This window comes from Glycine soja, chromosome 15 (genome assembly GCF_004193775.1).
Source record: "Glycine soja cultivar W05 chromosome 15, ASM419377v2, whole genome shotgun sequence".
NCBI lineage: Eukaryota > Viridiplantae > Streptophyta > Magnoliopsida > Fabales > Fabaceae > Glycine > Glycine soja.
Genome location: NC_041016.1, coordinates 1,834,635 through 1,856,205, shown reverse-complemented (window position 1 = coordinate 1,856,205; position 21,571 = coordinate 1,834,635). Strand labels below are relative to the sequence as shown.

The 21,571-nt window shown below is 32.1% G+C and overlaps 2 protein-coding genes across 3 annotated transcripts; one reads left to right on the top strand and one right to left on the bottom strand.

Annotated features, from left to right (window-relative positions):
* Positions 1-1,305: 1,305 nt before the first annotated feature.
* Positions 1,306-7,277, bottom strand: LOC114386564 (inactive protein kinase SELMODRAFT_444075-like). 2 transcript variants are annotated; one of them, XM_028346587.1, is made up of 10 exons: positions 7,071-7,277; positions 5,489-6,396; positions 4,917-5,074; positions 4,742-4,836; positions 3,567-4,606; positions 2,926-3,086; positions 2,720-2,796; positions 2,481-2,628; positions 2,147-2,296; positions 1,306-1,822 (listed from the first exon to the last, which is right to left on the bottom strand). In XM_028346587.1, the coding sequence occupies exons 2-10, from the start codon at positions 5,673-5,675 to the stop codon at positions 1,736-1,738; spliced, it is 2,103 nt and encodes a 700-aa protein (XP_028202388.1). In that variant the 5' UTR covers positions 5,676-6,396; positions 7,071-7,277; the 3' UTR covers positions 1,306-1,735. The 2 variants fall into 2 exon arrangements, with proteins under 2 accessions (XP_028202388.1, XP_028202389.1); XM_028346588.1 differs by lacking the exon at positions 7,071-7,277 and adding an exon at positions 6,495-6,589.
* A 5,801-nt stretch (positions 7,278-13,078) lies between these two features.
* On the top strand, positions 13,079-15,629 carry LOC114388037 (protein FAR1-RELATED SEQUENCE 11-like). Its single transcript, XM_028348372.1, has 4 exons — positions 13,079-13,228; positions 13,314-14,192; positions 14,284-14,724; positions 14,800-15,629. Exons 1-4 carry the CDS (start codon positions 13,079-13,081, stop codon positions 15,490-15,492), a joined length of 2,163 nt encoding a protein of 720 aa, XP_028204173.1. The 3' UTR covers positions 15,493-15,629.
* Positions 15,630-21,571: the final 5,942 nt, after the last annotated feature.

The following is a 21,571-nucleotide window of genomic DNA, read 5'->3' as shown; positions in this document are numbered from 1 at the left end:
ATGTCATCATTCTTTCCAAACTTGAATGATTGTCCGGTAAATATGAAGAAAAAAATAGTTTCAGTGAATCTAATGTTTTTTAGAAACGATTTTGTTTATCGTGAATATAATTTTCTGTAAAATATTTTGTAACTATTTAATGGTCATCTAATATATATCTAATTATAATTGTTCTAAGGTTACATGTAACCAGTGATGATTAAATCATTTTAAAATCTATAAACACATTCTAAAAATTGGAGAACTAAAATTCAATTTAGCACATTTATATGAATTAAAAACAAATCTACATTGGTATATCATACTCAAATATCTTATCAACTAATAAATGCTGGTTCAAGTGAGGAATAATTGAACTTTATGTTACTCCATCTTATATTCTCTCTTTCCCCTCCATTGATACCTAAAATAATTGTATTACCTTAACATTCGGTCTCCTTTCAAATCAACCATTCTATTTTCCTCCGTTAATACAAATAAGAATAAGAATATAACATACTAGAGTAATTTTGTTTTTTCTTCTCTCTACTTACAAACTAAAGAAAATTATCTCCTAGCCTCTTGAAACAAACTAAATAAAAGGGAGTCTTCCTCTCTTCTTTTTATTTATTTATTAAGATATCTCCTCTCTATTAAACCAAACAATGCCTAAAGAAAAAATAACTTAAAGCTAAGCTGCAAAAATAAAGTTAATTTAAGGAAATTACCTTTTTTTCCTCAACAAATCTAAGTCCTATTATAACCTTGATAGTAATTTGGTAGAGAATAATGAACAGGTAAAAGTAGTGCTTAAGAAAATAAAAAGGAGAAACAAAACCACAAAAAGCATAAAAGCTAAACGAGAAGTTAAACCTCATCGATACCAAAATTGAAAAAGACAAAGCAATAATGGTACCGTACGGTTTGCTCGTACTTGAGGAACAGATACCTCGGGATTCTGGACCTTGCACCGATGTTGATTTATTACAACATACAACTAAGATCCATGGACCATATATAAAATCATACGAGTTTCCCAAGGATAACGAGTGTAATCCTTTGTTACAAGATGCCAAATCATAACCCAGAAACAAACATTTGACATGCGACTTGATCACGTTCAGCCTCTCAGCCTTGTCATCATCAGCCAACCAAGGTTTCTTTGTTTCACTTTCACATGCTTCAAATAATGAAACCTTAGCTTTTTACACTTCAATTAAAGCTACCACACTACCATTGTCTGTTGCTATTTAAAATCACAATCCTCAGCCCAAGTTATGTTTGTTTCTTAAAGCAAGCATGAAAACACATGCACCAGAGAGAGACTTGAACCAAACCAAACATACAAAAAGCTTTTTGATCCATTTGATGAGCATAGTCATTTAGACACAGGATTACATAATTTTTCCCTAAAGAATTTCAAAAGCTTCTATATATTACTTTTCCTACTTTCATAGTGCTATAACTATACACAGATGCAAAATTAGATTAAATTGCAGAGAAATAGAAAGATAACTACAAATTACAAAATACTAAGGCAAGAAATATATTTAGCATAACAATATTGAAATTTTCATCTGAACCGTTTTAACAGTTCTAATCTCTTCACATGTTGTCTGTCCACTTAGACTTGTTGCTTTCCCAATAGGAAAGGCTTGAGGGGTTCCCACAGAACGCTTCCATTGACTCTTACCAAAGGGGGACCACTGTTTTAATGGCGCTTTCTTTGCTTATGTTTCTGGCCAAAAAAACAAAATCAACCACCCCGGTTTCCCACATCATAACTGGGAGTTGAAATGTAATTCGGATCCATGACCGTGTCACCCTCCAGTATTCGAAGAACCTTGAACAAACAAGACAAGTATGCCATCAAGATCAGGTGGGGGAAACCAAGAGTGGTGTAACATCAATGTGCAAAGTTAGTATTCAGCACAATATTGGAAGCCATTGCTATTTATAGTTCTCACATAAGAAACCATCAAGGTTGATTTCCTAAAAGTTAGTGTTCAACACATGAGGAATTCCTTCAGGTTTCCTGATTGACTATTGATTACAACCTATAAGGCTATGACTGCTTAAATCATGTTTTAGTTTAGGAAATATGTAATTGTAGCCCACTTAAGTAAAACGTGACAAAACAAAAATATCTGTTGAATTTTTTCCTTACCTGTGACATGCGTGGTCTAGAATAAGGATCTCGCCTTATGCATAATGAGGCAGCATGTAGCATGCAATAGACCTCATGTTCAGAATAGTGACTTCCCAACCTTGGATCAATCAGTTCCTCAATGGCATATTCTTCCAAGAGTGGCCGTGCCTGTTTCATATCCAAATGCTCAAACAATTACTCAAGGCAAGGCTTGAACAAAGAAAGAAACTCATGGTCCACTGTTTATTTATTGAGTACCATGCTTGCTATTAATGGCCTTCATCTCAAAATGATGCCAATATCACACAATTAAAAATCATAATAAATTAGATAAGAATATCATTCAACTTACCCACTCAGTAAGACACTGTTGTCCCTTCGGTCGATTGAGATCCACGGCCTTTCGTCCTGTAACAAGTTCCACCAATACCACACCGAAAGAATAAACATCTGCCTTTTCAGTTATTTGGCCGCTTTGAGCATATTCTGGAGCCAAGTACCTACCATGGCACCAACAAAGCTTAGTTGAATTGTTGATATTGTACTGACTAACTAGACAATGAAACTAAATAGGATTAATGCACCACATACCCAAACGTTCCAATTACTCTAGTTTCCACTCCTGTGTCACCATCAGGCTGCCACCTTGCCAGTCCAAAATCACCAACCTTGAAGAATTTAACAATTATTTAATGAAGTGAAAACTTTTTGAAACAAAGATAAGTGCTGGTGCCTTTCATATATAAACTATAAAACTGCTGACTGCAAAGTACAAAGCAGGCAAAACACAACCGTACCAGTGGTTCAAAATCATGAGTGATAAGAATGTTGTTTGGCCGCATGTCACGATGGATAATGCAACCCACTCTGCACTCTTCATGAAGATATCGTAACCCTCGAGCAGCTCCAACAGCAATTTTTTGCCGGGCAGTCCATTCTAATGGTTCTCGCTGTCTCCCTGAAAAACATCCAAGTAATATGTCAGTTAACAAATCAAGCCAGTATCACTAAAATGTATCCTATACTATATGATATTTCAATCATTGTATTTAATATGAAAATAACACAATATATTTAAATATTCTGCATTGCTATAGTCCTCAACAAGAATCCTACAGCATCCCATGGTTTGGCAGGCATACGAAACCATTCAAAATCATCTCAAAAACATAATCACAAACTATTGGAAACACATATGAAACTAAGTTTTATCTAATAGTCTAAGGGCTCGGATCTCATTAGCTTTACAAAAATTAATTTACTATATCAAATCAACTTCCCAAATATTAAGATGATGCATAACTTTTCAAGTAACCTATGACCTTGGCCTCTTATGGACTACAAGAATGTTGCATGTTGAATGGCTTAAGTAAGTTCAAGCCAATTCAAAAAACATGACTGTCATGAAAGAACTTGGTCTGAAAGCAAAAGAAATTACCATATAAATGAGAATCCAATGACCTGTTACATATGTACTCGTAAACCAATAGCCTTCTTTTATCCTCTATACAGAACCCAATCAACATAACAACATTTCGGTGCTGAGCACAGCTCAGGACTTCTACCTCCGAGCAGAATTCAAGATCACCCTGAGAACTAGCCAATTTATGTTGCTTGACAGCAATGACTTGTCCATCTGGAAGAAGCCCTCTGTGAACAGATCCAAATCCTCCTTCTGCCAAGAAATTGGCTTTTGAAAATCCACCTGTGGCAAGCTCCAATTCAGCATAGCTGAACCATTTGGGAGGTTTTCCAAAAACAGGAGCTTTGTGTTGACAGATTGAACATAAGGGAGGTGGACCAGGTGGGGTATTTCTAGATAATGCCACTGCTTCTCTTACATTTCCACTGAAATTGAAGTCAGTCTTATAGGTTGAGAGTTCAATTTCAGCTTCTCTATCAAGTCTTGAGAACTTTTCTAGCAAAGCTCTGGCGGTAGATGATTGAAGCTTATTATAAGATCTCTCTGTTCTTTCCTCCTTGGGTTGAGATGATCGTTGATGCAAAAGTAAATCAGTGATCCATGGCTGGAATCTCAAGCTTGCTGAAGATGTGGACAAATTTTCACTATCTGTGTCTGATATAGAATCATCAAGTTCAGGATTTTCTATGATAGTTTCCTCTTTCTTTGACTCACCACCACCATTCATCTCAGAGATGAAGAATGGTGAAGTTCCTTGATCAGAGCTTGAAACCGAAGAAGTACCAGCTTCAATTGTAGTAAATGGTGTCCCTAGCTCAGGGCTGCTAGTTGGAGTGACAACTGGTCCTTTTATAGAATTTAAAGAATCATGCTTCTTCTTTGTTTGTTTTCCAGGCATCTCAATTTGTTCAGAAGGTAACGGACATAATTCTTCAAAATCCTTCTTTTGTGTTCCAACCAAATTCAAGCGGAGAACCTTGGGTTGGGAATGCTTCATAACCACGATGTTGCACTGCAGCTCTTCCATGCATTGTTTTTCCTCATGTTTAAGCTGTCTGTAAAGAAAGAAATACCAAAATACCAACTGAATTATAATCTCAGATTAATATAATAGTGAAAAGAAATTAATCAATATGTTTAATATTACAATAGCATGCCTTTATGTGGGGGGAAATATTAAAGAATATTACTTGTCTAATACGACCCAATTGGCTTGGGATTTCTTGGCTTCCGCAGCCACTGCTCCGCAGGGTGATCCAGAAACAATTTTAATCTTCACATTTATCTGTTGAATAACTGTTAGGTTGGCATATGGATACAAACACAATATTCACTATGTGCGCTTCTTGCATCAAGGCCACTAACCTTGTTAGGATCATAGACATCATGGAGCTGAAGGATCATTTGAGAGCAAGAATCAGTGATATCACTCTTATGTTCTGAACTTGATGATCCTGAAGTAGACTTCTTTTGACCATTGGCACAGTCGCCAGCAAACCTTGGAAAACCCCATAATCTTCGACCTACATATGTGCAGAATAATAGTAAGGCACACATAATAAAGGAAGAGTGAAGACTCAAATGCCCAATCAAAAACAACAACAGAGTGAAGGTTCTGTCATGCAGATCTAGACTTCAAGCTGAGATAAAAGACAGGTACACTAGATATAGCAATAGTACATAACTATACTCATCAACAAACAAGAAAGTAAAACAATCATCAGACAAGGGGGGATTACATGTCAATCTGATATCTATTTGTTCATATTACAAAACGAAACAATTCGAATGATAAAGGGAATGACATACTCGATAGGATTTAACTAATTTATTACTTACTTGTAAGAACATGGGCATCAAAATGACCACACGGCATTAAAGAATATCTGGCAAAAAGAGCACATGGATAAAAAAAATGAAGACGAAAAATGGATTACCTGTACTTTGTGAAGGTACAACCACTAGCAGTGTAATGCAATCACCAGGTTGCACAACATGAGTTAGGGACCAAACAAGAGCAGTCTTTGGAATTTCCTTTGATGCCTTAACGGCAACAATAACCTTTTCAGCTCCATCAGAACCTTTTTCTTGCTTCCCTCGCTTCTGTTGTTCTCGACTCATCATCAGCACTAACAATCCCACAAAAACTGCCTTGCTCAACAGATATCACTCAATAACCATCAAACCCACATGTTCCTATATTCTAAACAACAAGGGGGAGAACACAAGAACATGTTTAAGATCCCTAGTTTTCTCTCACTTTGTCAGGCACCACTAGAATTATTATATATATATATATATAACCAACATGCAACATGTTTCCAAGCAGTAACAGAACAACCACTGACAATACTCTTTTAACCAGAACTCAAACCTTCAGTGCTACAGAATGGCTGGTAAACTTTCATCAAAACCATGGCTTTCAGTCACCAACAGGATGGATTCTGCAAGTACGCTACCAAAATAGAAGCAAATCTGTGAAGAATCAGATACCCTTTTAGCTCTGAAAGCAAGATGTTGCATCCTTCAAGCTTTACCAAGTACTATGTATCAAAGCACTACACATGAAGGCCCGTGAGACAATCCATTACAAGAGAACAGTTACAGACACTAGGTGTTCTGTGGAGTCTTCAAATCACCCTCCACAAATCAAAACATATGGCTTCAACTACTTGTTTTTTTACTTTTGATCAGACTCCAGAGGAACCCCCTGCCAAAGATCCCACCACAGAAATAGTAGCATGTCCTTCACATGTCAAGTGTTCCAATCACTTATTGATATGACTAATGGTAGAGAGGTCGTCTAGCTCTACGGGACACTGAAAGTTCAGTATCAATTTTGACCCTGAATAGTCCCAGAAGAATCAACTTCAAAAGTTAAAAATAATTGTAATAATCATATCAATAATGCAAAGAAAAAATGCAAGAGAATGGGAGACATACAGATAGCTAATCACTAGCAACCACCATTAAACATCATTGACTACTAGAAAACAAGAAGAGAGATGCCCCGAGTAAGACACAAACCTTTCTTTTTCTCTATTATTATTATTATTATTATTATTATATTATATTCACACATTTTAGTATTTACCAATCCTCAGGACACTGAACATGCAGCAAAAAAATAACAACAAAAAATAGAATAAATACAGCAACATGAACAAATAATAACGCACACTTCACTGTTTATGATTGTCATAATATCATTACCATCAGAGCCTGAAAGTTTTCAGCGAAAACCAGTAGAGTTATCTTGAAAACGGTTCCTTATACAATAAAATATTGCCAAGGAAAAAAAATCAACAGTAAAACCTAACTGAATAAAACAATGTCATCACAACCAAGCATTGTAAACATAGACATGAAAAAAAAGAGCGACGGTGATCGAGCTCGAAAAATTGTTTTCAGAAATGAAAAAAAAAAAAAGGAAAACGGATTGTGACCCATTTGTGATGGTTCAGAAAAGTTGGAAAAATCTCATCAAAGCGTAGAGTTAAAGGTTCATTGCTTGCTTACTTTGTTGCAAATATGTGTAGCAAAATGGCACGGAATGAAAGGAAAGCATGAAAATGGGTGGGAAAGGGACCGAAAAAGTGAAACGTTAAAGAGAATGGAGAGAGTGGGAAAATGGTTTGGTTTCCGTGAAGGGAAGAAGAGAAGAGGTTGTGTTTGTTGGTTACTTACTTGAGTAGCCAATGAAGACAGAAGATACATGACGAAGGGGAGACAGAATGATAGTATTAAATTAAATACATATTTCAAAAATTGCGAAGTCTAATAATTTATTATTGTATTATAATATTATAATTTAATAAAGCACGATGGTGTTGCAATTTGGTCTACGATCCCTTATAGGAGAGCAAGTGAGAGAAAAAAAAAATGACTAAGGAAATACTTTTTTTTAGTTGAAAAGAAAATGACAAAAATATACTTTATAAAATGCAAAATTTTAACATTTTCATTCCAATTCAAATTTTAATTTTTTTATTTCTTTCATATTTTCCTTGCATGCAACCAAACGGATCATACAAGATGAAATGCTTTGAATGCAGAGAGAGAGAGAGAGAGGGGAGAGTGAATCAGATTTTGTTTGTGCAGAGCAGAGCTACGCTGTAAATCGCCGTCTACATGTGTCCGTTTTGTCATCTCTGATAGTTTGCTTGTTTCTTTTCATTAATTTCTGAAATGACCTCCCTTTTTTGTTTATTATTACTATTATTATTATAAAAATAAAAAGGTGTATTTCATACTTTATTTTGTAAAATAATGAAAATAGAAAAAATATTCATAAAGTACTTCAAAATATGTATGTTTAAATTGAAATATTTAATCATAAATAATACTCCATATTTCTAAGGTGGATGAAATAGAATGAAAAAACCTGTGCTACTTAAAGAAAATATTCAATATAAAAAGTAATATTTATTATACATATAATAAAGGTGATACTACATGTTTTGTTAACCATTATCAAACCACTCATTATTATATTTTAATCTCATTTTTCATTTTTTTATTCAGACAACTGATTTGTTTAGATTAGCTTCAAGGTGGAAAATGATCAATTATTTTCATGGTAAAAGTTTTTATGGTAATACAATAATTTTTGTGAGATATAATTTATTATTAAACACACTATTCCACATTTTCCACACGTAAATCCTTTAACTAGCTGGTATAAACTACTCAAAACCTCTAACATCTTTCTCACTTGTCAAATGCCAGAACAAAATATCTTTCTTCTCCTAGTTAATTAGTTAATTTAATTTTTATGTTCTCATTTTTTTATTCAATCTCTCACATTTTCAATATACTCATTTCTTGAACTACTAAAAATCACTATTAACCTCCTACATCTTTCTCATTTGTAAAATGTAAGCGCAAAGAAAAAACAATAAAATACAAAATAAGTATAGATAAAAAGATAATGATATAACAATGATGCAGTAAAAAATGATACAGCATTAATTGAGAAAAAAAAATAAAGTAAATTACAATGACACTCCCTTAGATTTTTTTCTGATGCATATAATATCTCTTATTTTTTTATTCTTACACTAAATCTCTTAATTATTTTAAAAATATTACACCATGTGTCCTAATAAAGGGGATAATTGTAAATGTTAAAAAATAAGAGGGATATGTGCATCTAAAAACATCTTAAAAAGTATCAGTATTGCTTACTAAAAAAACATAAAGTCCTCTCAAGTGATTTGGACATAAACAAAAAAGGTTATTGGAAGCACCAATGATTAAAGTAAATTACATGTTGTTGAGAGACCTTATGATAACTAACATCTCTAAGGATTTCGTTTGACAGGAAGAAAGAAAAGGGTGAGAAACGTGATAAATGAAAATAGAAAAGGTAATTAATAAAAATAGGTGATAAATAAAATTTTTTAAAAATTATTTAAGAGAAATAGAGAAAAATAAGTTGGTGAGTGATCGTTATATTACAAACTAGATTTTGAACTTATTAATATTAAACTTAATCCATTTATACTCTTAAAACTTAACCCTTCCCACTAATTGATTAAAAGAGAGATTCAAAATATAAAAATGCATGAGTAACGTGAGAATGATAGGTAGTAAAATTTATACACAAGACAATGTGTCTCTACTATGTTTGGTTTAGTGGGAAAAAAAAGAGAAAGAAGGAAAAGAATTAGAAAGTGTAATAAGGAAAGAAAAAAATTATAAATGCAAAATTACATAATACTCTGTATAAAAAAAAATCTAATATGATATAAAACAATATATTTTGGCCATTATGCAAGAGATAACACCCTTTCTTTATTTTCTGTCCACATATGGACAAATTATAAAAATCGATCTCGTGGGACTCGGTTATTATAAATCGACAATCACCAAATGAGTGAAGTCTTATATGTTTTTTAGTTTTCTTTCCCTTCTCAATTAATCCTTCTCATTTTCTTTTCTAAACTAAACACACTCTAAAATATTTTTTTCGTATACTATATCAAATTACAAGCATTTATAGCAAGTATATATGAGAGTGAAGTAATGAGAGGATTAGTGTATCAAAACGTCACCAAAAAAAAAGGAGAATTTTATATGAGACTGAAGTAATGAGAGGATTACTGTTGGATTTAGAGATGACATGGGAATTAACTTGTTGGCTTGGGAGGAAGTTTTATTTTCTAAGCTAAAATAATTCATCAGATTTTTTTTTCTTTATATAAGGTGGAGCAAGATAAAATGCACGATAAAATGCGCGTATGAGAATGTATACGACATTATTCTATGTTCTAATCATGCTAGTATAAGAATAAGCATTTCCATTCAGGAAATAATATTATAAAATAAAACTTAAAAGAACAAACCATGTGCGCAAACAGAATTTTGATGCTTAAAATGAATTTTAATAATGTACTTTCAATACTCTTACATTTAATAATATATTTTCAATTTTCAATGGTTTTAATATTCAATTTATGCGAACGGGACAGTTAGCATGCTCCAGAAGTTATATCATATCATATGCCAATTGAGACCAGAATAATTGGACGGGAAATCTTGTCAAGAGAAGAATTCCAATGAAAAGGCATATAACAATTCTAAGCAATATTTTTCGTGCTATTTTTTTATCATGTAAGATAAAAATAAAAAAAAGTATTCAATATTTTTAAGTTTTCAAAATACAGTATTAAATATTAAACATATATTTTTTTATCAAAGTATTAAGGAGAATAGAAGATAACTAAAAAAGTACAACAATACACGAGAAAGGGAAAATGTTGTACCAAAATTTCCCGAATTATATAACCTAAAAGTAGTTAGAATTACATTAGGGTGCGCAAGAGCGATAGAGCATGCATGAGAATTAATTGAGATCATGATGTTCTGCATAAGCCTGAGCTTGGTGTGCCACGACTCGTTGGGGTCATCATCAGTTTGTGAATCGTGCATGGACATCAACTTCATGCTTCCCCACTTTCTTTCTAACTACCAATTTCTATGTCCTTATCATATATACTAATGTACTACTTCATCTTTATATTTAATATAATGCACTGCTACTCGTTAGTTTTTAGGGTTTAATTATTATGTTTTCGATCTCTTTTTTTTTTTAATTTTTTACTTTTAATTTTAATCTAAATTTTGATTTGTTAAAATTTTGAATTTTTTTATCGTCACTTTTAATTTCTACATTTAAATAATAGGGTGATGCAAAAATAACATTAACAATCTAATAATTTGTTATATTATTCAGAAGTTTAACAGCCAGTAAATAGACGTGTAGTCTTTTTTTAGTAAAACTAAGTTTTTAATATATTATTTATTTACATTAATCAATGAAAGATTCAAAAACATGATTTACAGTTATGTGACTTTCTCGTTATACTTTTTTTGATGTGATAAATTATTAAATAATATTACTATATCATTAGTTAATTTAAATATGAAGTTTAAAATAGTAGCGGAGAAAAAAAAATCAACCATTTCAACGGATGAAAATTTAGATTAGAAAAGCAGAAATATTTACAAATTTGGTGTCATGTTGCAGTCTCCACTTCTCAACAATGTTGCAAATTGAGTAGTTTTATTATTCACTTTTTTTTTATAACTCGTCTACTATAATGTGTACTGTGAAGTGCAACTAATTTTGTTTATAAGAAAAAGTTTAAGTGAATTAAGTATGGAAACTCGTGAAGGTTAAAGAAGGTAAAATTCAAAAAATATTTATAGAAATATTTACGTGTTTAAAACTAATTTTTAGGAGATATTTGATTTAAAGGGGTGAATGTGAGATATAATTGAATTGAGTTTATTTAAGATAAATAATATTGGAAATTTCTCACACATTTAACACATGCCTAATTAATTATACAAAAATACACCATTGATTATTCTTTTTATCCAATTTTTTTTACCTATCAAATTACTTTAATTTAAATATTTAATCATTTTTATACTTACTTTTATTTCTATCAAATCAATTTACTTGACATTCTTTTTGATCTCTTATGATTCTTTCCCCACTCTCTACCAAAAACACTCATGGCAGTGCAGTGCAGCTAATTTTACAAGTCAGTTACTGGCTTCAATACAAAATAGAAATGTAAGTGAGAAACAAAAAACAAATTATTTAAACTTTGAATTTGAAAGAAAGGAAAGGTGGTGGCAATAAATTGTTAAAGCATTGAGTGCAGTGCAGCTGCACATGAAGGGCAGAGTGTGCATAATAATATTGTCCCTTGTTATATCTCTAATCCCCAATCTGAATCAACTTTTTGAAGCTTCTTGTCATAAAATAATAAATGCCACTGCGGTGAAACTTTAATAAAAACGCACCGTCACGTCAACTTAGCATTCAATCTTCTTCCAAACCCAAAAAAACAACGAGCAGAGCACAGAGTTATTCAGTGCTTGCGGTACCACACGACTCCACTGGGGACCCACTCGCCGTTACCCTTCTCCGTCCATATTCACCCTCGAATCGTTCCCAATCACTAACGCTTTCCGTCTATTCTCACTCCCACGTGTCCTTGCTTCTGTTTGTTCTGTGGTTTTCGAACCAGCTCAATTTTATAGTAAGTTATTTATTTATCTATTCGGTGTGACAGACATTAGAATTAGAAAACGGAATTAATATTTTTCTATTATTACTATGCTGATTAATTATTTTAAAAAGAATACTATATATAGACACAGTTTCTTCTTCTGCTAATTTAAACCTTTGTCTTGCTTAGGAAATAACTTGAAGTATGGTGGTAAAAGACAAAAAGAAGGGGTGTTGCTGAATCAGCAAGCTGTTACTTGCTAAACAATTATGAATATATGAATTGGCTTTGGTCAAGCTGTTCTTGCTAAACCACAACGGCTTAATTAATTTTCCTGTCTGTACTTTTATAAACTTTGTTAAATGTTAAAGGGCAATGTTAACATGTGCCCTTAAGGCACATGTTAAGGAGTAATAAATGGCTCATGGTCCCACCTATTTTATTTTGGACAAAGAGAAAATTAACTTCAGTCAAATAAATATAAAAAAGTGTGCTTTTAATTTTTTTATGCCAAAATTACCCTCACTCATTTAACACATACTGTGTCTATTTTCTTCCTAGATTTTGTTAGTTTCCCGCTAATTTGTTCGAGAGTCTGTACTACTTCCACCACTTTGCACATTTCTTTTCAATTCCTCTCTATCACCATATGCTCTTATGAAAAACACATTGATAGATTGAATTATTAACCATGGATTTGTCTTTTCTTCAAAGCCCACATGCACAGTCTTTTCTTCGTAGCTCAAAGGCACAATATCAGGTACTTTTATCAAGCTTTTTTTTTTCTCCATTGCTCTCGCCAATCACATGTGTTTTTTGGACACTTGCAAAATATATATATATATATATATATATATATATATATATATATATATATATATATATATATAGAGTTTTGTAATATATTTTTCTATTTATTATTTTTATTTGTAGATGATAAATAACACAATGGGTGAAGGTAATACTAGTACTAGAGATATGAGCACCATAAATAACACAATGGGGGAAGGTAGTACTAGTACTAGAGATATGAGCACCGATAAAATAAATGTTGATTTAAATGAATATCCAATTGAAGATATTTCTTTAGAGAATGGTTATTCAGGAACAGTTAGTGAACATTTTGATCATGATATTGTGGCAAATGATGTATTAGAAGTTGAGGAAATTGAAACTTATGAGAAAGAAAATATTGTGTCTTCTAGTCAGAATATTGAGATAAATGAATTTGCAGAAGAAAGTTGATAGAGATGAAACTTATAATGAGACAAATATTGTTCCTTTTGTTGGTCAAATTTTTCTTAGCGAGGAAGAAGCATTTGCATTTTATAAGAGGTATGCATATCAGCATGGGTTCTCTGTTCGAAAAGGTAGATTCATCAAACGAAATGGAATTATGAGGAGGTGTGATTTTTTTTGCCATCGTGAAGGTAGAAGCTCGTTGAAAATCATAGAACCATTAAAAGAACAGAGAAACAGAGAATCAACAAGGTGTGAATGTAAAGCTTATTTAAGAATTTCATTGCAGAAGTCTCATGATATATTTCCAAGTGAGTGGCGAGTTACAAAGTTTGTTGTTGAACATAACCATGTTTTGCTAACCCAATCAGAAGTGCGTTTTTTACCGGCTAACCGAACTATCTCTGAAGATGATATTGAACGCATTTTCTTGTTAAAAGAAGGGGGGCTTTCAGTTAGACAATTGATGCGTGTCATAGAATTAGAGAAAAATGTGAAGCATGGTTATCTTCCATTTATTGAAAGGGACATTCGTAATCTTTTTGTGAAAACCAAGAAAAAAGTTGAAAGAAATGATGCCAAAGATCTTCTCAAGTACTGTGAGGATGCAAAAAAGAGTTGCTCTAAATTTCAGTATGCATATACACTTGATGAAGAGAGAAGGTTAGAGCATATTTTTTGGTCTCCTGCTTCTTGCTCTGATTGGTACCAAAAATATGGTGATGTTGTTGTGTTTGATACTACATACAAGGTCAATTCTTATGAAATGCCATTTGGGATTTTTGTGGGTATGAATAGTCATGGGAAGACTGTACTTTTTGGTTGTGCACTCTTACGAAATGAAACAATATCTGCATTTCGTTGGTTAATGAAGGTAACTTCTAAGCTTATTATTATTGTTTCTTTAATGATGGTATCTTAGTTTCTAATTAATACTTTTTTTAACGCTTCTAAATTTTCTTTAGACTTTTATATCTTTGATGAAGAAGCCACCAAAGACTATACTAACGGATCAAGATCCATGGATGAAAGAAGCAATTTCAAAAGACTTGCCATCAACAAAACATAGTTTTTGCATATGGCACATCACTTTTAAGTTTAGTAGTTGGTTTAATGCTATACTTCGGGACAAATATTCAAAATGGTGTTCTGATTTTTACGAGTTGTATAAATTGGAGACATGTGAAGAATTTGAGCATCAATGGCCAAAAGTTGTTGCTAAGTATAACTTGCAGTCAAATAAACATGTGAAAGGATTGTATGAAATCAGGAATTACTGGGCACTCGCTTATCTTCGTGACCATTTCTTTGGTGGGATGACAACTACCGGAAGATCAGAGAGTATTAATGCATTTATTAAAAGATTTATAAATTCTCACACAAGTTTAAGTGACTTTACAAAGCAGGTATGGTGTAATTGCCAATATATTAGTACTTTTCACTTCTAATCTTATACGTTGATTAATTTAAATTAATTTCAGGTTGATGTAGCGATTGATGATATTAAGCAAAAAGAAGACCATGACATAATGTTAGAAAAGTGCAAAAGAATTAACTTGAAGCTTATGTCACCCTTGCAAGAGCAAGCTCATGGTGTTCTTACAAGATTTGCTTTTCAGAAGTTTCAAGAGGAGTTTGAAAGGTCCACCCAATATTCAATTCATCATGAAAATGGTAATGAATTTGTGTTGCGGTATTATAAAGATGCTAATAGTAGAAAACACATGGTCTTTTGGGATGGTAAAATAGCTACATGTAGTTGCAAGTATTTTGAGTTTTGGGGTATATTATGTCGTCACATTCTCAGTATTTTTCTTCATAAAGATTGTCATGAAATCCCTTCTAACTACTTGCCGTCACGATGGCGGCTTCAAACATCACATGACGATGATGAAGTAGATCCCCAACAAGTCAATGTTGTCTTTGAGGAACAAGTCGATGTTGTTCACTGTCCTCCACCTTCCAAAACAAAAGGTCGTCCCAAACGAAGACGTCTTAAAGGTGGAAAAGAGCTATCACATAACATGAATACTTGTGGATTGTGCAAAGATGTAGGACATAATATTGTTACATGTCCTCTAAAAGAAAATACTCAATTTTCTGGTCACACAAACAAGAAGAAAAAAATTTGTAAAGATGCAAATTTAAATCCAATTCTTCTTCCAAAAGTTTAGGTACATATTTTTTCATTTCATTTATTAAATTCTTTAGATTTCTAGTTTAATATACTTTTGTAGGATTATGTATATCCGATAATTAATAATATTTTGTTTGTTTCTACCCTTTGTTTCTAACAGGAATATGTTGGCAATGTAGCATGTGGAATGATACTTCAAAGTTTAGAAAAGAAAGCTGATGTTGGCATAGGCATGAAGGCCCTGGATCTATTTTTTATGAGTTTTTTATTTTAATTAAACATTTGAACCTCTTTTTGGATATTTTTTGTATTGGAATGGTATTATTTCATTTGAATTGCTAATATATTTTGAATTAGTTTTTATTATTTATTTAAATTAAAAAATTCCAGCAATGTTAATGAAGGGATGAAAAAATACTTTTATTTTGCAAAAGATGCTACGCAGGTGCTTCATACTCAGTAAAGAGACAAAAAAGTCAGAAAAAAAGAAACTCTTCAGTTTAGCAATTTTGAGGCGCGTGTATTTAAAGTAGGAAGTTCAAAAGCACACTATGTGTGTCATATAGTTGAGGGTAATTTTGTCTTTAAATTTTTTATGAGACACATTTATGATGCTGTTTTTTCTAAAATATAATAAGTGGGGACCAACCATCATTTATTACACATTAACATGTGCCCTAAGGGCACATGTTAACAGCACCCCATGTTAAATAGTACTACTATAGCAAGCATATTACTTACGTGCACGGGATTTGTGAGTGGTCTTTTTGTGTAAGGGAAAATGCACCCATTAATATGTTTGCTTCCGTCCTTTGTTTATGTGACGTGATTTGTGGGAGGATACCATTAATCAATCATGTATGTTCGGAATATCGTGTACAGGACCCACAAGCTTTGATTAGACATTTTCAGAAGTATAAATGCGAGATTAATTTATAAATTAAAGGACAACAGTTGGACAAATTTCTCTTTAGAATCACGATTTTAATATTTGAATCATTGAAATTAGCACTAAAATTCGTTCGGGTCAGAATTTTTACAGGCGTTTTTATCAATACTTGTTTTTACCAGTCGTGCGTTTGATTTTGTTTCAAAATAGGTTTTAGTGAGGCTCAATTTGAAGAGGATGACTCTTCAAAACTACAAGTCACTGAATTTGACTAGCATTTATTGAAGGGCTCTCTAATATCAGGTTGTATCTCAAATCCAGGTGAATTAGTAGTACCATCAGCATTATGTACGTTATCATACTCCAAGATCAAGTGGGCTCTTCCACCAAAATTGAGATAGCACAATTAATCAATGAACCTCAAACTAATTAATGTACCTCAAACTGCACTTCAGATTATTTCTGTAAACACACGTTATGAGAGAAAAGGAATTACATTTTAACTGATTTAAGAGAAGAGATAATGTTCCTTTAAAAGGTTTTAAACACTCTACTTGTCAATCCTTTTGTGTCTAGTATCATTTACCCTAAAAGGATAATAAGATCAACCCTGACATAGTGACATTGTACAACTTCCTAGATCTCACATTCAAATGCAAATACTAGTAATTGGCCGCCAACTTGAGTTGGTAATCACCATCAGACTCATGATCAAGATCAACCATTCTCATCTGTAAATATAAGAGCTCTTTTCACAGCCAAGTATCTCATTCTTTCTCATTCTTTTCTCCATCCTGTTATTTTATTCCTGTGCTGAAATTGTCATTAACCTAAAGTATCGAAAAAAACATGTTTTTGAAAATGTTGGCTTTCTATTTTCTAAAAAACTTTAAAAAGATCCTGTTAGTAACTTAATGTACATTTCTTAAAAAAAACAAACAATGCAGAGTAAATAGGAAAAGTACTACTAGTATCGTTTAAAATTAAACTTTTGAATTGTCTCTTATGACAAAATCGTGAATTATTTAATGTGGTTGATTAGTGTGTGGGGCAAGTGGGGATTTGGATGGTTAGGTCATTTAATGCTACTTGGGCATTGCTTATCCTCAAAGATACTATTGTCTACAGACATCCAATTTATGCTATGCCCTGCCCTGCCATGGGAGCAACCTGGGAACTCGATCTTCTTTTACTGTTCTTGCATTAATTTGTGACCTACTTTCAAATACTGAGGTTCAAAACAAATGCAACGGCACAATTGCTTCGGATTTCAGTTTCTTTGACATAAATAGCCAATTGAAAAGAAAAAAAAACTTGGCATCCCTCTATTTTTGTTTTTTTAGGCCGCTTGGGGTCGCTATCCTAGAACCTGTCACCTGTACAGTTTAAGATTTTTATTTTAAAAAAATAACAGTAAGGGATAAATTCATTTTTCATTTTGAATGAAATGAGAGGAAAAATTATCTCTCTTTTTTTTCAATTTTTTTTCTTTATTTTTATAATATAAAATTAAAAAACTAATAAATAATTTATGTTAAGAAAAGATTAAATAAAAAACATAAATTTTAAAATGATTATAAAATATTTTTTATATAATTCATTTATTTCTTTTTACTCTCTTTTCTACTCATCCAAATAAGCAAGAGATAAATTCCTCCACCTCCTTCATTTCTATTTCTATCCATCTAAACCACATATCTTTTCTTTTTATTTCTTTTCTATTTCTATCAAACAATTTAATAATCAACTTCCACCTTCTAGATTTGATCTAACTTTTAACTTTCAACTATCTTACATGATGATTTTATCAAACACATCCTTAATATTCAATAAAAAAGATAACAAATAGATAAAATGAACATATTTTAATTTGTAAAAAATCACAAAACTGTTATTTTTTTTTCTTTTGTTGTATCTTTTTAATACTTGCGGTATTCAATAAAAAAAGATTTGGTATGTTAAAAGCATAAAAAGTATACAACCAAACATGGATCAAATTGAAGTCTTATGATAGCTACGTAAAATATTCAGATTGAGAGCTTTATCATCAATAGTAAATATTAATTTTATCAAGTTGAAATATGATTATTTTGAGTGAAGAATATATCTCATAAAAAACATATAGCATAAAAGTATGTTTGATATTTTGTACGTGTTTAATAATTAACATAATTAATCAGAAAGATTTGACATTATTGTAGTATTTTATTTCTACCTATCATTTTAACATAACTATGGATCATACACATCAAATATACTAATGATTTAAACATTGATTTCTCACCTTAAAGTTACTTTTTTTTTCCCCTTGATCTATTTATTAATACTACATTTCAATTTGAAGCACATGGGGCCTTGACCATTATTGAGTGGTTAATTTGGTGAGGATGAAGAAATTGCGCCCAAACTACTACTAGTATAAATTTTCACTGTAGAAACTTTTTATATTGACCGATTGAACAATTATGTTTACTTGCTGATTAGCCTCGTTTTCAGCACACAAATAAAAGCACTGATTACATGACAAATCAGGAGATATTAAGGAGGGATTAGGGAACATGTTAGGTGAACTAGTAGGGCACTCGAATAAGCTAATCTTCATAATGTAGATCATTTTCGTTTACTCTCTAATGTGGCCTACATGTACTACTATGCATGTTTTCTTTTTCTTATCTGGTGCTAGATGCTGGCCCTTGTGTGTTAGGGAGACACGACTGCACGTATGGCTTCAACCGTGTAAACTCCTTTTCATAGGAATGCCGTTTGCATTTATATCTGCCTCGATCATCTGTTTCATAAAGTGTGCTGAAATAGTATTTATATATATATATTTTCCATCAATGGGAAAAATTGAGCCTAATCATGAATTAATTACCATTTTGACTGATCGATCATAAAGGGCAAGCACACATATCCACTCTTTAGTAGTTTGTGTGTAATGTATTTTCATATATACTCAGATTAACAAATTTACAAAGTAGTATTTATTGGTTCAATTGATGAATAATAAGTGATTACAACTCTAAAACCACTATTTAGTTAAAACATTCCACACTGGCTCATATTATAGTATTATGCTTTTTTCTGAATTAGTCAATACTTTGAAGAGGACAGAGGAAAAGGTAGGGGGATAGGGCAGTGAAGCAGAAGCAGGACTACCCAAGCAAAGACTCGCATGCAAATACATTGGCCCTACAACTGTAATAGACAGCTCAAGGATTATTGCCAATCATCTTTTAAGTCACAAACCTACTTATACAAAATCCACTACCAAAAAAATAAAAATAAAAATAAAACATTTAACCACTCCAAGCTCTTAACAGTTTGTTTCACAGGCTCAATAATGCAAGGCATCATGGGGTGGGCCACTTGGAATTTGTGCCCACATGCATTTCATACCATGCATGGTGTCCAAGGTACATCCCCATGTTTTACCTTGTTCTATGAAAAGATGAGAGGGCTAGGTTAGCCCCCACTGGAGGGTCTTTATTTCTATCCCAGCATTGCATTTGCATATTGCTCTTTGTGTCTGTCACCATTCTGAAGTTAATGATTCCACGTAAACTGGAAAGCGAGAAGAACCATGTAATAATTGTTTGTGGCCATGAACCATGAACATCCAACATTTTGCAATATGCAAACCCAGTAGACATCGAACCTTGTCTTTTTATGATAATTAAAAAAAATATTCTGATTCCAATCAATTATGACATCTAAATATGATAGATCCATTTCCTCTCTTTCTCCTTTTTGGCTTAAATTTTCCCCTGTCCCTCCCTTCTTTTCATCTGATATCAAGTTGGTGCTATGGACCTCATTCCCCTATTATGTATTGTACTACTGTATGAATTTTCTTTGGTGTAGACTATATGGTACTAGGACAAAAAAATATTATTCTGAACAAACACATGGAATATGTTGACTAATGCATGTCCCTTTAACCAAGCTGATTGTTCTTTTTTTACTTTTGCACTAAATCTTGGCTGCATTCATTCGTGTCGCATGTTTGTTTGGCCTCCCCCATAAAAGCTATTCATGTTTTGCAGTTTTTAATTAATAAATTACTTAATTCAGCCTTAACGTAAATTAGATTTCGTACTTTCTCGATGTTGGTTAAAGCCTTACTAAAGGATAGCCTCCGGGAGCAAATAAAGTGAAAAAGCATTCTTTTTATTGGTCAGCTTCCCTTATGGGTTATTTGATACAAAAAAAATACGAATACTGCTTTCTTTAAAGAAGCCATCTAAATCCACCCAACTGGCCATTGAACAAGGAGCTAAACTGTCCTCTTTTTTTTTCTCCTGGGTGGTGGTCTCTCCTAATTTACTGGACCAGTGGTCAATTTTGCTCGCGATACGTGATCGCATTAACTTAAAAGAATTTTATACATGATAAAAATTAAATACAATTATTCTGCTAAATAGATCTTTTTCCCTCATATAAACACAATCATCTTACACTACACCAACCCTATTATTCTGAAGTGCACTCTAATATCTAAATACATTTCTCTTACTACTTACTACTTGAACAAAATTATAAGCACCACATCCTCCCATATGTGGAATGCCCCTCCGTGAGATTACTAAAATGAAAACATTATCACTAGGCTTTCGATTTCAGTACATCTATAAGAGGCCCAACTTCATTTGGAATTTTGAGACCGTTTGGACTGCATTTGGGCCTCTTGTTTATTTCGTGGGTGTTGCTAGGTGCTCCTAGCAGAATTGCTGGTGCACCCAACATTTTATCATATTGCCCAAGCAAAACTCAAATCTATGACTTCCAGGTTATTAACTCAACACTCTAACCAACTGAACTAATGAGTCAATTACGTTGTAAAATAAATAATGTTGCTACATATAGCATTAAAATTTCTGATGTATATTTAATGCGCATGTAAATTTAAATAATAAATTTTGTGAAAATTAATTTTGATATAAATCATACGGATCATTTAATCCGTATATTTTTTTAAAAATAAAAAATGTTTACTATTACAAAATTTAATATATATTAAATTAAATTTTGTAATAGTGAATATATATTAAATTTAATATTTATTTTTTTAATTATTAATATGTTAAATTACTCATTTGTGCATCAGATTTTTTTTACTATTACAAAATTTAATGTATATTAAATTTTATAATAGTAAATATTTTTTATTTTTAAAAAAATATACAAATTAAATAATCCGTAAGATTTATATAAGAATTAATTGTCA

Excerpts from the sequence above, each read along its gene's own strand:
- LOC114386564 (XM_028346587.1), bottom strand. The coding sequence starts at position 5,675 with ATGATGAGTCGAGAACAACAGAAGCGAGGGAAGCAAGAAAAAGGTTCT. Across the intron at positions 4,837-4,916 it reads ATGTCTATGATCCTAACAAG|ATAAATGTGAAGATTAAAAT; the intron begins GTTAGTGGCCTT and ends GTTATTCAACAG. Across the intron at positions 2,629-2,719 it reads AGAGTAATTGGAACGTTTGG|GTACTTGGCTCCAGAATATG; the intron begins GTATGTGGTGCA and ends GTGCCATGGTAG.
- LOC114388037 (XM_028348372.1), top strand. The coding sequence starts at position 13,079 with ATGGGGGAAGGTAGTACTAGTACTAGAGATATGAGCACCGATAAAATA. Across the intron at positions 14,193-14,283 it reads CATTTCGTTGGTTAATGAAG|ACTTTTATATCTTTGATGAA; the intron begins GTAACTTCTAAG and ends AATTTTCTTTAG. Across the intron at positions 14,725-14,799 it reads TAAGTGACTTTACAAAGCAG|GTTGATGTAGCGATTGATGA; the intron begins GTATGGTGTAAT and ends AATTAATTTCAG.